This window comes from Pituophis catenifer, unplaced genomic scaffold, assembly GCF_029215685.1.
Source record: "Pituophis catenifer annectens isolate HBS135680 unplaced genomic scaffold, rPitCat1.0.hap2 SCAF_3, whole genome shotgun sequence".
NCBI lineage: Eukaryota > Metazoa > Chordata > Lepidosauria > Squamata > Colubridae > Pituophis > Pituophis catenifer.
This window is the reverse complement of record NW_027256883.1, coordinates 76943755-76958010: the sequence shown is the minus strand read 5'-3', so window position 1 is coordinate 76958010 and position 14256 is coordinate 76943755. Positions and strand designations below refer to the sequence as shown.

Genomic DNA, 14256 nt, shown 5'->3' with positions numbered 1-14256 from the left:
AATGGAAGGGGGGGAGAAGTGTGTAAGATGCTCAAATTGCTGCTTTTATATCAGAAGAGTAAGTAAGCCTATGATTTCTCCTCAATATAAGTGGCTGATCTTTCTAAATTTATGTCTGCAGATTGTAGCCCTATTATTTGCAAAGCTAGGTTCAGGACACAAAAGCAATACGCCAACAATTTTAAGTGCTTTCCATCCTACAACGTGTTTGTTTTAAATTAAATGAAAGCAATACACAATACACGAGATGCCTTGATACATAGATACAACCAAATGAAAAAGGATAGCTAACACAATTTGCTTCATTAGCTCTTGTTTGTTGACAACCATTGTGTTCTCTAGATTAGCACAGCATTAACCATCTTGGGATATTAAGGTAAACAGACTTATTCTACCTGATTTGCTTTTAGAGAAGCCAAGGTCATCAATTTCAATTTCAATTGAGAAGTTCCATTTAGATTTAATGACTAATAGGAGGACAAAAATGTAAGAAAACAAAAGTGGGAGAAAAAAAAATTAACAGAAAAAGAAGGAACTAGAGAAGGAATTCACTGAGGTCATACTTTTCACCTGTAAACAATTGGACATCAGTTGTAAGTAAAAATTCAAATTGGCGAAAAGATGCTACATTTAATTTTCAATTTTGTTCCTGTAAAGTAAGGGGTCCATGTTAAATTTTAGGGGTCTGTGAACTTGTATGGGAAAAATATAACAAGTTTATTTTCACTAGATTTTAACTGAAGTTCATCTTATAATTTAATAAAGAATATATGCAACCAAGTAATTTATGCCCATAGACTCCAAAAAAAAGCTTAACTTCAATCAACTTCACTAGAATAATTATTATATACCCTGTTTTCCCCAATATAAGACATCCCGTGATAATAAACCCAATCGGGCTTTTGAGAGCATGGCAATAAGGCCAAGCGCTTATTTCAGGGTTCAAAAAAATATAAGACAGGGTCTTATCTTTGGGGAAACACAGTACCCTAAAAAATGAAATACAAATACATTTAGTGTGTGAACTACATTTTCCTCTAAAAGCAGGATCGATAATGGTGAACAGAGTTTGGATTTGAAAGGTTCTTTTGTAGCTAAATAACCATACAAGCCATTAGTATTTTAATAGCTGAATTTAAGCACAAGTGGTTTCCTTTGTGATACAAGCCATTAAATGCATAAAATTTTATTTTATGCATTTAAATATATTTTTCTATGAAGCAGTCCATGGCACAAATAGATTAAAAATACCTGACATATATGTTGTGTTCTGTTCTGTTCACTTATAGATTCATTGAAATAGACAATTTGATAGGAGTGCCCAAATTTTTGCATGCAGCTTTATAATATATGTCAGTATATGGGTATATGCATAATTTTGTATTTATTTATTTATTTGTCATGTTTACATAGTGTATATTACAGGTGGTGACCCTTTGAGAGCTCTATACAACGAAATTTCATTTTAACGTATGCCGATCAGTGTACATTCAAAGTGACAATACAGTTATTCTAAATTTATTTATTTATTGGTTCGATTTATATGCCGCCATTTTCCGGAGACTCAGGGCGATTTACAATGCGTTAAGCAATAGCCTTCATACTTTTGTATATACCTGCTTAGTAGGGCTTTCTAAACTATAGGTTAATCTCCCAACAAAATGAATGGAAAATGAGCATAAGGAAAAAAAGAACATACAGTAAGCCAAAATACTCCTGAAAACTACTTAATTGAACACCTTTTGTTATAAAAACTTTCTTGATCTCTTCATCTTTGACAGTTGCCACACTCTTAGGCTTTCCATTAGCAATTATGTCTAATACTTTATCCTGTTCAGTTCCTTGGGCTTAATTTCTAATCCTAGATCAGGGGTGTCAAATTTGATTTCATTGAGAGCCGCACCAGGGTTGTGTTTGACCTTGGGGGGAAAGTGGGCGTGGCCAGTTCAACATCATTCGATGCTCCGTTTTCAGGTGCAACCATCTCCTGCAACCCTCTGCTAGTGAAAATGGAGTCCGGGAGGGCTGTATGCGGCCCTCCCAAGCTCCGTTTTCACTGGCAGAGGCACCACGGATCAGTCCTTTACTGTTTCCAGGGCGGGCCTGCAGGCCAGATCTAAGCACCCTGCAGGCCTTGAGTCTGACACCCCTGTCCTAGATAGTCCTCAAGTTACAACCATGATTCAGCGACTGTTCAAAATTACAACAGTGCTGAACGAGGGTACTTATGACTGGACTTAAAGTTGTGGCAGTTACATGATTTCCATGACCATGATTCAGGCACTCAAAGATCCGGCTCACAACTACATCACAGCAAACAACAATCACATGATTCCCACAGGCAAAGACAACGGGGAAGATGGCAAGGAATGTTGCAAATTTTCTCCGAAGGAGCCCCACTAAAGAGTACCAGTTCCCAGGAAGATGTCTTTTGGAAGTCTATTTGCTTTACTGAAAGGCAGATTATTTGCTTATTTTTTACTGAAAGGAAAAAGGCGGGAAATTATTTAAATAAACAAACAAGCAAATAATCTGCCTTTCAGTAAAGCCAAGGCTGATTTTGTATCAGAATGGTCAATTTATCCAGCCAGCAGAACCTGAAATACTTAATACTGCCCCAGCTTGATAAGTGAGACAATGCTCCTCCATACCCCCAGTTAAGTACAGGTAGTCCTCAACTTACAACCACAATGGAGCCCAACATTTATGTTGCTAAGTGAGACATTTGTTAAGTACGTTTTGCTCCATTTTACTTTTCTTGCCACGGTTGTTAAGTGAATTACCGCAGGTGTTAGTAACACGGTTGTTGTGAATCTAGCTTCCCTGTGGCCTTTGCTTGTCAGAAGGTCGCAAAAGAGAATTACATGACCCCAGGATACTGTAACTGTTGTAAATATGAGTCAGTTGCCAAGTGCTGGATTTTGATCACGTGACCATGAGGATGCTGAAATAGTCGTAAGTGTGAAAAATGGTTGTAAAGTTTTTTCCCAACGGTCACTAAATGAACTACTGTAAGTTGAGGACTACCTGTACAGAGCCAGGTAAGCAAAAATATAAGCTTGGAGAGGCTGAAACCAATGCAGCAAAATGAGTCACTACTAAAATAAATCTCGCTCCTAAAGGCCTAGGATATAGCCTTTTGCCTTTTTCCTCAAGTGGAATACCTGTCCAGGATCATTGTACCACAGCTCCTCATGCAGACGATCAGGGTGGGCCTTCTTCCGCTTAATTTCAGCAATGACATCAAAAACCTCTGAGTCGGAACTGCTGGAACAGCTGTCATCTTCTGAGTCACACTCGGAATCACTGGAGCTCCCTGAAGGCATCAAGAGACAACAAAACGGGAGATTAAGAAAATTGCCTCCTCATTTGGACTTCCTTCCTTCGAAAGTCTTACATGAGTCAGAGGTTGACCAATGGCCTTTTGTTCCAGAAGTGGAGAGACATTGAAGAGGAGGTGATCAACAAATGCTTTCTTTGAATCAACACAACGCATCCAACTCACTGTTTCTTTGTTTATTAAATCTGATTGCCCCTGACTGAGATGGCTCTGGGAAACCCACCATATCAAACAAATGAAAAAAACAAAAACAAATGAAAAGCACAGTAAGATAGGAAGAACCAAGGTGGCATCTGATCACTCAATGAAGAACTTGTATAAAAGTTCACCCAATGAGGGGATCCCATCCTCCCTAGCCCAAAGCTTGGGACAACAACTATAAGGGTGGGGAGGATTGGGAGCCACACGGATTTCAAGAAGGATTTCATTCTAGAAGTTGGGGTGTTCCGAATGCACACAATGACATTGTTAAGTGCACCAACTTTACTATCTTTTACCAATTGGGCAGAAGCCATGGGAGATAAGTGGACCCTCAGGATAATGCCATGTAGGGCCATGAAGAGTCTCTCTAGCACCTTGAATTGAGCCCAGAAGCATACCGGCAAACAGTGCATCTCATAAAGCAGAGGTGTTACATGTCCAAACCATTACGTTCTGAACCAGTTGAAACTTCCATCGCCTTCAAGGAAGCGCCATGTAGACCATGCTGCAATAGTTGAGCCATGTTGTGATGAGGGCATGAGTGACTGTCTTACAGCCTCTTGATCCAGCTCAACCAACATCGAAGACAGAATTATGCAAAGGACTTCCAAGCCATAGCTACTATCTGTTTTTCCAACAGGAGCTATGAATCTAAGAAGACCTGCAGATTACACACCGGTCTTGAATAGGGAAGTACAACTAAGATTCAAATAAATTCTGGTTATGGAATTTCATAACAACAGCCACTCAATTTTGATAGGATTAAGTTGAAGGTGATTTTTCCCCAGCCTCCAGACACTGAGATAGGACCTTGATTGCACATTTTGCCTAGATCAGGTAAAAAAGATATAATTGAGTATCATCAGCATATTGATGATACCAAACCCCAAACTGGCAGATGATCTCACCCAACAGTTTCATGCAGGTGTTAAATAGGCTTCCCTTAAATGAAGCAGACACCGCTCCAAAGGTCCAGCCACAGCATATCAAAAATAAAGCAGAATTAAACTATACTTTCTTCATTTTTGGTAGCCTCTCTTAAAATAGACAGATCATCATAAAATTCATTCAGTATCAGTTATTTCTTTGCATCCAGGCTTTTGTAAAACTGCTCTGACATGTAGAGAATGGGATAAATGGAATGGATGAAAGAAAATAAAGAACTTGTAGTTGGAATGATAAACCAGAAAGTTAGTGTGAGATTAAAATTGGTTTTAATGACTCTGTTAAAAATAGTATGAATCATACAGTGATTTTTTTTTAGCAATTTAACTGAGGAAAAAAATTCAGAAAGAACTGCTGTAGTAACAAGAGATAATTATCCATCTAAAAGACTGTTTTATAAATTCTATTAACTGGATTAGTAAGTGAGAAGTTGAATCTAATTGTTGTCGTTCTTACATTGAATTTTTCTGAAAAGCTAAAAGATTCACTATAAAAAAATGTTATCAAAATGTAAATGAAAAGTATTATTCTCTGATACAAATCTGTAGTAAAGAATATTTTTACTACTGTAACTAATAAGACTTTGGAGTAGGTTGCTCATGTCTGCAACTCCCAATGTTAAAAATGGGAATAGAAAACTTGTGGTCTCGCACTTAACATGAGTGACATGAAAAGTCTGGCTAGGTGGCTCAGTGGCTAAGATGCTGAACTTGTTCATCAGAAAGGTCGGTAGTTCGAGTCCCTAGTCTAGGTCTCCTGTATGAGCAGGGGGTTGGACTAGATGACCTCCAAGGTCCCTTCTAACTCTGTTACTGTTACTAAAAGAAAGAAAAAAACATAATCCTTCCAAGTGGAAATTGGAAATTGTATATTATTGGCTCTGATTCTGCCCATCATTAGCACTTGGGCCTCCAAAGATTACTTTCAGATGTTAACAGACTAAAAAAGTAAAAGATCCATGACCTTATCTTCAAAATATGACACCTCCTCGCATTCCAAAAATCTGCCACAGCCTCCTGAATACAATGGCATAAGTCTCTCGTGGGAAAAAATAATGCAAACTTCATTCTGGTCTTCTCAGACTAAACAATATAATTATGTATCATGCAATGCAATGCAATGCAATACAGGTAGTCCTCAACTTATGACCACAATGGAGCTCCACATTTCTGTTGCTAAGTGAGACATGGGTTAAGTGAATTTGGCCCCATTTTATGACTTTTCTTGCTACAGCTTTAAAGTGAAACACTGCAGTTGTTAAGTTAGTAAACATGTTTGTTAAGTGAATCTGGCTTCCCCGTTGACTTTGCTCATCAGGAGGTCACCAAAAATGATCACAGGACATTGTGACTGTCAGAAATATGAGTCAGTTGCCAAGCATCTGAATTTTGATCATGTGACCATGGGGAGGCTGCAATGGTTGTAAGTGTGAAAAACGGTTGTCACTTTTTTTCAATACTGTTGTAACTTTGGTCACTAAACGAACTGTTGTAAGTTGAGGACTACCTGTACAATATAGACCCAGTTTGGTTTAGTGGTTAAGACACCATGAGGCCAGAATTCTAGTCCCACCTTAAGTATGAAAGCCGGATGTGTGATATTGGACCAGTCACCCTCTCTCTAGCCCACCTCACAGGGTTATTTTTTGTGGGAAAAATAGGAGGAGGAAACAGTATTAGGTATGTTCACCACCTTGAGTTATTTATAAAAATAATAAAGGTAGAATAAAAATGAATAAATAAAGATGATGATGATGGTGATGATATCATCATCTATGGATATTCTCAATCATCCAGGTCATGGTTGTCTCAATCATCCAGGTCATGTTTCTAAGAGGCAATTGGACTTTCTGGTTTTTCTTTGAAGATGTTTCGCTTCTCATCCAAGAAGTTGAAGAAGCTTTTTGGATAAGAAGCGAAACGTCTTCAAAGATGATGATGATGATGATATGATAGGCTTTCTTATCTTATTCCAGCTTCCTACAACAGAGAAAAAGATTGAAGAACTGAACACTTAATACAGGGTTCGACGCCCTAAAGAAAGCTGAATTTGACTACCCCTTCAAGAAAGTATCTTCCTGCAACAAATAGATTTTGCCCATTAGACACTCACCTACATCTTCATCTAGTTTGGTTTTAGGTGGCTCCCATGGAGGCCTGGCAGCTTTGGCCTTTGCTTGACGCTTTCCTAGCTCTTCTTCGAATTTTTCATACAAATCTCTGAGCCGGCTTGTTCCCACCACTGTGGAATCCCCCTTGCAAATGAAACCATGGGAAAACAGAAAAGTTACAGCTATTTTGAGAGGATAAGGACCTGCTGAAAGCAATCTAGCTATCTAAAAACAACCTCTCCTCAGGCAAATAATTTATATTGGTGTTGCCATGTAAACATAGATATCCCACCACAGAGTAATACTTAACATCCACCCCAGCATTGATCACTAATGCAGAGTAATAAAAATGTGGGAAAATGTTCTACTCCATACAGATGGACATGAGAGATCATCTGCTCTCTGTGGTTTTGTGCCTCCCAGATAAACATGCACAGCAGCAAAACCATTTCCAAATGGTAAACAGCAAGCAATTCAAGTGTAAATTGTTCTTTTGTGAAATAATCATAAAATCCTATTTATAATAAGCTGCAACCAAACATAAGGCAATAACTGACGGGTAGGACTGCAGGATTTCCTTATCCAAAAATGCCTTTCATGACTGCATACAATAATATAGAAAGCCCCCACTTACCACCTGCTTCTTTCAGAAACCATTCAAAGTTACATGATCCCGTCATGTATTCACCATTACACTCAGTATTCATTGTCCTGTTTTGTTTTCCTTTTTTTCCTTTGCAGAGAAATTGGAGAAAAAGGGATTACAAGAGAGTAACGAGGCACACAATGGGGAATACACCAGCTTTTAGCTGAGCGTGCTTAAGGCTGCCAGTGCCACCATATTGCTTTTGACATGTGTTGCATGTTGTATGCTTGCTTACTCTCTTGTAATTTCCTCCTCTCTGCAAGAGGAAGAAGAAATAAACAATTTCTGTAGACAGGTGTTTAGCACCAGGCTAGAAGCCAGGAAACTATGACTTACACCAGCCCAATTCACCTCACAGAATTGTTACTGTGGGGAAAATAGGAGGAAGAAGCAGTATTGTAAATGTTTGCCACAACATTATTCATAAAAACAATGAAGGCAGGATTAAAATAAATTAAATAAAATAATGAAATAATGAAATAAAATAATTCTCCTGTGCCTGACCCTTTGCATCCTTGCTCCCAGAGCAGAAGGAATGAGAGGAGAAGATTATAAGACAGTAAGTAGCCACACAATGGGGAATACACTGGGCTGTGTATTTTTATTTTATGCCTATCCCTAGTTTATACGTCAGCAAATAAACAAACAAAAAAACCACCATGCAATGTTTAAAGTGATATCCCAAATTTCTCCTAAAAGTGATGTTCAAAGCAGTTCACAAAATTGGAATACAGATCAAGTGTAAAACTATAATTAAAAGGTTAACATTAAATCAATTTTACAAAAAGAATCAATGTGGATATTTTAACCTCTGATGAGATTTTTTTAAATACATCTGATTTTTAATTGTAACCTCAAGCTTTAAAAACTGCATTTTGATAAAGAATATTGATCTTTCAGAGATAAATTAAAGTCTGCTTTCAGAGCTGCTTATCAGCCTACTATTGAATACCATAGTTATTATATATTACTGAAGATCAAACAGTTTTAGTTAAACCTTTTTTCCAACCACTCCTTGCTATGGAAAAAAAAAAGCCCTTCTAATAACTGACATTGGAATCCAATATATGATACAGCTGCATATTTTTTTTTATTATACTAGATGCCTCTGGGCTCAAAACTACAATTCTGTAGCCATGCACCTGCCCTAGCTTATTAACTTGGTATACATACAAATACCAGAGTTTCTTAATTACTTCCATTAGCTGATATAAACTCTAATTTAGATAAGTAACATTCACAATCACAAGTAGTCCTCATTTAGCAACTGCCTCACTAGGGAACTATTTTCTCCAACCAATGCATGCCTGTATGCCAAAAGTTCTGCACCTGACAATAACACATGCCAGAGTATCACTGACATTGTTGCATGGGAGAACTTTAGCTAAATACCATGGCAACAGCCAGCAATTTTCACAAGTCTCTCTCTCTCTCTCTCTCTCTCTCTCTCTCTCTCTCTCTCTCTCTCTCTCTTTTCAAATATCAATCATGTAGTGACTATTTTGGTGGAATCAATTGTGGTTGCTAAATGAGGACTACAAGTAGAGAGTCTGGATTATGCTTGTACGTACCATAAATATATGGTCCCATTTGGTTGCAAAGAAATTTCATTTTTTACAGCATTAATATTAAGGGAACATATACATTACAAAATGGAAAGTTGTCATTTTTTAAAGATTTTAAAGGGAAGATTTTAAGTTGGCCAATATCATGTTGGTTTAAACCAGGACAAATGGGGAGATGGCACTCAGAATAATCCAGTTTTTCTTGGGCAGTTCAATATATTTGAGCCACCAAATCCTTTATTAAGGACACTGAAGAATATTTCTACTTTTTTCTGGCAGTATATTGTTTGCTTGCCTTATATTCCAATCCATACTATTTTCTTGGTGAGAGTTCTAAGATCATGACAGACTGAACGGTCATTCCATGAAAAACCGTATTATATTTTATTCTGCGGTTCAGAGGAGGAAGGAAAGATCTATACTGACTTGGATCCTAAAATTAACTAAGATTACTTATGGAAAGTAAACTTCATATTATTTTTTTTCTCCCTTTCTGCAGCCCATGAGAAAACTCTGGGAGATTGGGAGATTCTTCCTGTAACATAGCAAAATAGTGTCTAGGGAGAAAGTGGACGAGAATATGACATTGCCCGAAAATCAGGCACCTGTCCCATCACCACAATTTTGAATAATGTTCTGAAAGACACAGCCCAACACTGAAGAGAAATCTTATGGGGACTTCAGAGAACTGCAGAAGTCCTGGGAAAAAAAAATATTACCTCATCTTCTTTAGTCAGTTCTATTTATAATCCAAGTAATTGGTTGCCAGAATTTCTGAGAATACATACCACTTGATCCATGGGATCATTTGAATAGTAGCTTTCTGAATGGGTACAACGAACCCACACTGGCTTCAATAGATCCTGATCTTCTTCCTCGTTCTTTTCACCTGTAGCCTCTTCTGGTTCTTTGTCCTTGATGGAGGTATAACCTTTCTCTCTGTTGGCATTTTCTGACCACCGCTCCCTGTCTTCTTCCCAACGGGGTCTCTTTTGGTCCTGGCTGGGAGATCGACTGCACAAGAAGGGAAGGAAGTAAAAAAGTCTATCTTTAATAGCAAAACTAACTCCAGTTCTCATGTAAATGCATTAGCGCCTCATAAAAAGGTAGCCATAAGATCTCGGGACAAACTATGTTTCAAGTAACGGGGTGCTGACAGAATGTCATACAGCCAGTTTAGTGCAGTAGTTCAGGTGCTGGATTAGAAACCAGGAGACTGTGAGTTCTAGTCCACCCATAGGTATGAAAGCTAGCTGGGGGATTTTGAGCCAGTCATTTTCTCTCAGCCCAACCCACTTCACATGGTTGTTATTGTGTGTGGGAGGGGGGGAGGTGGCAGCATTATATACATCAGGGATGTCAAACTTGCATCGTCACATCGATGTCACATGACGTATCGCGACTTTTTCCCATTTTGGTAAACCAGGGATGGGCGTGGCCAGCGAGTGATGCATCCAGGCTGCGGGCCGCGAGTTTGACACCCCTGATGTACGCTGCCTCAAAGTGTAGAAAATAAAAACAGAAGATAAATTTAATTAATAATAATTAAATAAAATTTAATTCCACTTCAAAATGCCCTATCATGTCCTCCAAAGTATAATGTATTTAAGAGTTAGGGAGAATATAAAGCCAGGGCAATCATAACAGTTTTCTTTTTACATATACCACTTCTCCTAGTACAAGACAAAACTAATGTTACCTTGTCTAACCTAACAATTCAGATATGTTGGCTTCATATCCATTATGCTTAACCAAGACGAATGAGCAAATTGGAAGATGCTAGCTGAAGTCCAAAACTTGGTCACATGAGATGGCCTTTCTTGTGAAAATAAAGAAACAGACAAACAAAAAAACCAACAGTCCACTCACTTAACCATTGAACTTACACAGACCTCCCCCCAATGATCCTCACAAATGACCCTAAATTTACAAGTATTCACTTAGCTACTGTTTAAAGTTACAACGGCACTGAGAAAAGAATGATTTACAATCAGTCCTCGCACTTACAACCATTGCAGCATTCCCATGGTCATGTGATCAAAATTCAGGTGTTTGGAGACTGGCATGTATTTGTGATGGGTACAACAACCTGGGATTATGAGAGTGCCCTTTGCGACCAACAAGCAAAGTCAATGTGGGGAAGCCAGATTCACTTAACAGATGCAGTCATTCACTTAACAACAATGGCAAAAACATTGTAAAGCCAGGTGCAATGGAAATTCCTGCCCCAATTATAAGCCAAGGCCTACATACACAGTACCTACAACCTGTCCTTAAAGTTTTGACTCACACACACACACACACACACACATACACACAGTCATATGATCGCATTTCAGGTGCTTGACAACCAGCTCGCATTTACAACTAGTTGCAGTGCTCTATGATCTTTGACCACGATTTGCGAGGTTTTTTGCCCGTTTCCAAATTCTGGCAATTCTGGTTCATTTAACAATAATGTAATTTGCTTAACAATTGCAATGGATCAATTTATGACCAGCATAAAAACAGAAGATCAAATCAGATCATGCAGTGAGTCACTTAACCGTGACAACTTACAACCAAAATTCCAGCCTAGGGTTGTGGTTGTTAAATGAGGACTGGCTGTAGCTCTTAAGAGTCAAACATCTTACCTTCCTGTTCTTTTGTGATCTTTCTTATACGACTTTTCTGTAGATGGCGACCGTCGACTGTCCCGGTGCCTGTGCCTGTCCTTTTGATGTTCCCTTTAAGAATGTTAAAAATAAATACAATTCTGAGTGTGTAGAAACATTCAGGTCCCAAAATACAGGGTGAGAACCAGAAGTGAATAGATTATCAACCTAAAAGCTCCATAGTGCAAGGTATACCATCGCTTATCCCCATGTCACTTATGGTGTAACATCTGCTAGAAACCTTGCTTTTCTTCCTTAACCTGACCTAGTTCACACTCATAGGTTTTCAACCAGGATTTGAACAAAAAAGCCAGACTATAGTGAGCGCAGTGGTTAGAATGCAGTAATGCAGGCTAACTCACTGCCAGGTGGCTCAAGTGGCTAAGATACTGAGCTTGTCGATCAGAAAGGTTGGTAGTTCAGCAGTTCAAATCCCTAGTACAGGTTTCCTGTGTGAGCAGGGGGTTGGACTAGATGACCTCCAAGGTCCCTTCCAACTCTGTTACTGTTACTTCTAGGAGTTCGAATCTCACTGGGTCAAGGTTGACTCAGCCTTCCATCCTTCCGGGGTCGGTAAAATGAGGACCCAGATTTTGGGGGGCAATATGCTGACTCTGTAAACCGCTTAGAGAGGGCTGTAAAGCACCATAAAGCGGCATATAAGTCTAAGGGCTATTGCTATTGCTGCAGACACTATAAAAGATGGTACTGGGATGACCACGGTGGATCTGAAGGAAGCAGTGCGAGACAGAGGGGCATGGAGAGTGTAGATCCATAGGGTCAGACATGACTGAATGGCTGATAACGACAATGACTTACGAAGCCTTGGAAGAAGTAAGAATTGCTGCTTTATTCTCAGCTCTACTATAATACAACACAAGGATCAACAGCAGCCTTTTCAAGGAACAGGTGCTATTATATGATCTTGCATGAGGGTATGGGTGCCCACCAATAAAAAATCTTCCCAAACTTTACAAAATGATTGATTACATTTCAACAGATGGTGAAGATTTTATGTGAGGACACCAAACGTTCATGAGATTCGAGTACTTGGTAAAATTTCTTACATTTTTTAAAATCAATCGTAATTTACAATGGGCATGGGTAGCATTAAGGCCACCAAGGTGGGCAAATGGGAGAAAGATAATGCAGATACTTATTCAGGAGAAAGCAAGCCACCCAAATTACCAACAGGTTCTACTCACCTATTTCTCTACAGTAGTTGCCAAAATTGTGGAAACCTTTTGGGAAAAGTGTATTTTCTAAAACACCACTTTTTTTGGAGTAGTACCATAAAATTATATATCAATGGAAAGATAATTTAATCAAGAATGTAATGCAATAACTTTTATGAAGGATTTGCTATTAGAATAGCAGTTACAGTATAAAGAAGAAAAGTGAAACACGTAGAAAAAATTAGATATACAAAAATTATCACCATAGAAAAAATATACAAAAATTATCACATCAGTTAATACTTAGTTGGGTAACCTTTAGCATGAATTATGGCCTTATAACATCTCCCCATGGAGTGAACCAAGTCTTTTAGTTCTGCAGTTGTTGTAATGTGAAACCAAGATTGAATGATTGGTTCTATTAACTGGGTTTTATTGCTGGGTCGCTTCTGACTAACAAGTTTCTTTAGTCGGCTCTATAGATTTTCAATTGGGTTGTCTGGGCTATTCCCAGGCCATTCCAGTAGTGGAATATGATTATCCTGAAACTCCAAAAAAAAGTGGTGTTATTAGCCATCAAACCTCGAAGGTTTCCATAATTTTAGCCACTACTGTACATCTGCTGATTCTACCCTGGTCTTTTAATTTTAGCAACGTGACACTGAAGAACCATCTGAGCAGGAAATAGTAATCACTTTTCTTTCCAGAAAACAGCACAAGCAAGAGAAGAGAGCACTTCAAAAACCTTTGATATGATAGAGGGAAAGCTAGACTTGAAAAACAAAATGAATCTTAAAACTGCTGAGAATCTGGAACTAAAAATAAAACAGGAAGACAAGAAAATGTGGTGACATGAACCATCCCCTCTGGACTGAATGTTCCCAGCATCATTTATGAGGAGAAGCAAAAAAAAAAAAAAAGCTCTCTTCTCTTTACTCCTTACTCCTGTTAGCTCTGAATTTCTGGGATATTCTGCCTTTCAATAATTACAAAGGAAACAAACAACATGAAAAATGCAACAGTGGAAAGAGTTGCATCTGAATTTAAAGAGAAGATGCTTACTTAAGAATATTTTGACAACTGCAAAAGTGTTAGCGATGTTAGTAATAGCTTAGACTTAAAAAAAAAAGGGCTTATATTTCCTTTTTTTCCCCCTTTTTTACAGGGTGGATTTGATTTAAATCGAGTCAATTTAAATCATGATTTTAATTATGATTTAAATCACTAGTAAAAAGACTTGATTTAAATCAACTCGATTTTAAATCATAATTTTTAAGGAGCAACTGTCATCTCTGCTACTTCTTTGACCCGCTGTTGACTCTCTGATAGTCCCAGTATTGCAGAATATACAGCCTCATGCTACATAACTAAGCTCCATTTCATGCTGAATAAACTAAATTATTTATGTATCTTAAATAGAAAACTATCTTACGACAGATTTTTACCCCAAAAGTTTTTTATTAAAATAATTCAATAAAAATCAAAAAAATCTGATTTAAATCAAAAAAATCTGATTTAAATCAAAAAAATCCGATTTTTTTGATTTTAAAAAAAAATCATTGATTTTTATCCACCCTGCTTTTTTATGGAAATAAGTTTTCTTTTTTCTTTTTTTTATTG

At 37.9% G+C, this 14256-nt stretch overlaps 1 protein-coding gene across 1 annotated transcript in view; it reads right to left on the bottom strand.

Moving 5' to 3' along the window:
• The window catches only part of DROSHA (drosha ribonuclease III), a 105720-nt gene that overhangs the window by 87978 nt on the left and 3486 nt on the right, over window positions 1–14256 (bottom strand). The window contains exons 3-6 of the mRNA XM_070940765.1: window positions 11441–11533; window positions 9596–9821; window positions 6599–6740; window positions 3165–3316 (exon numbers count right to left, since the gene is read on the bottom strand). Of these exons, the coding sequence (XP_070796866.1) occupies window positions 3165–3316; window positions 6599–6740; window positions 9596–9821; window positions 11441–11533 (613 nt within the window). The remainder of the gene's footprint in view (window positions 1–3164; window positions 3317–6598; window positions 6741–9595; window positions 9822–11440; window positions 11534–14256) is intronic.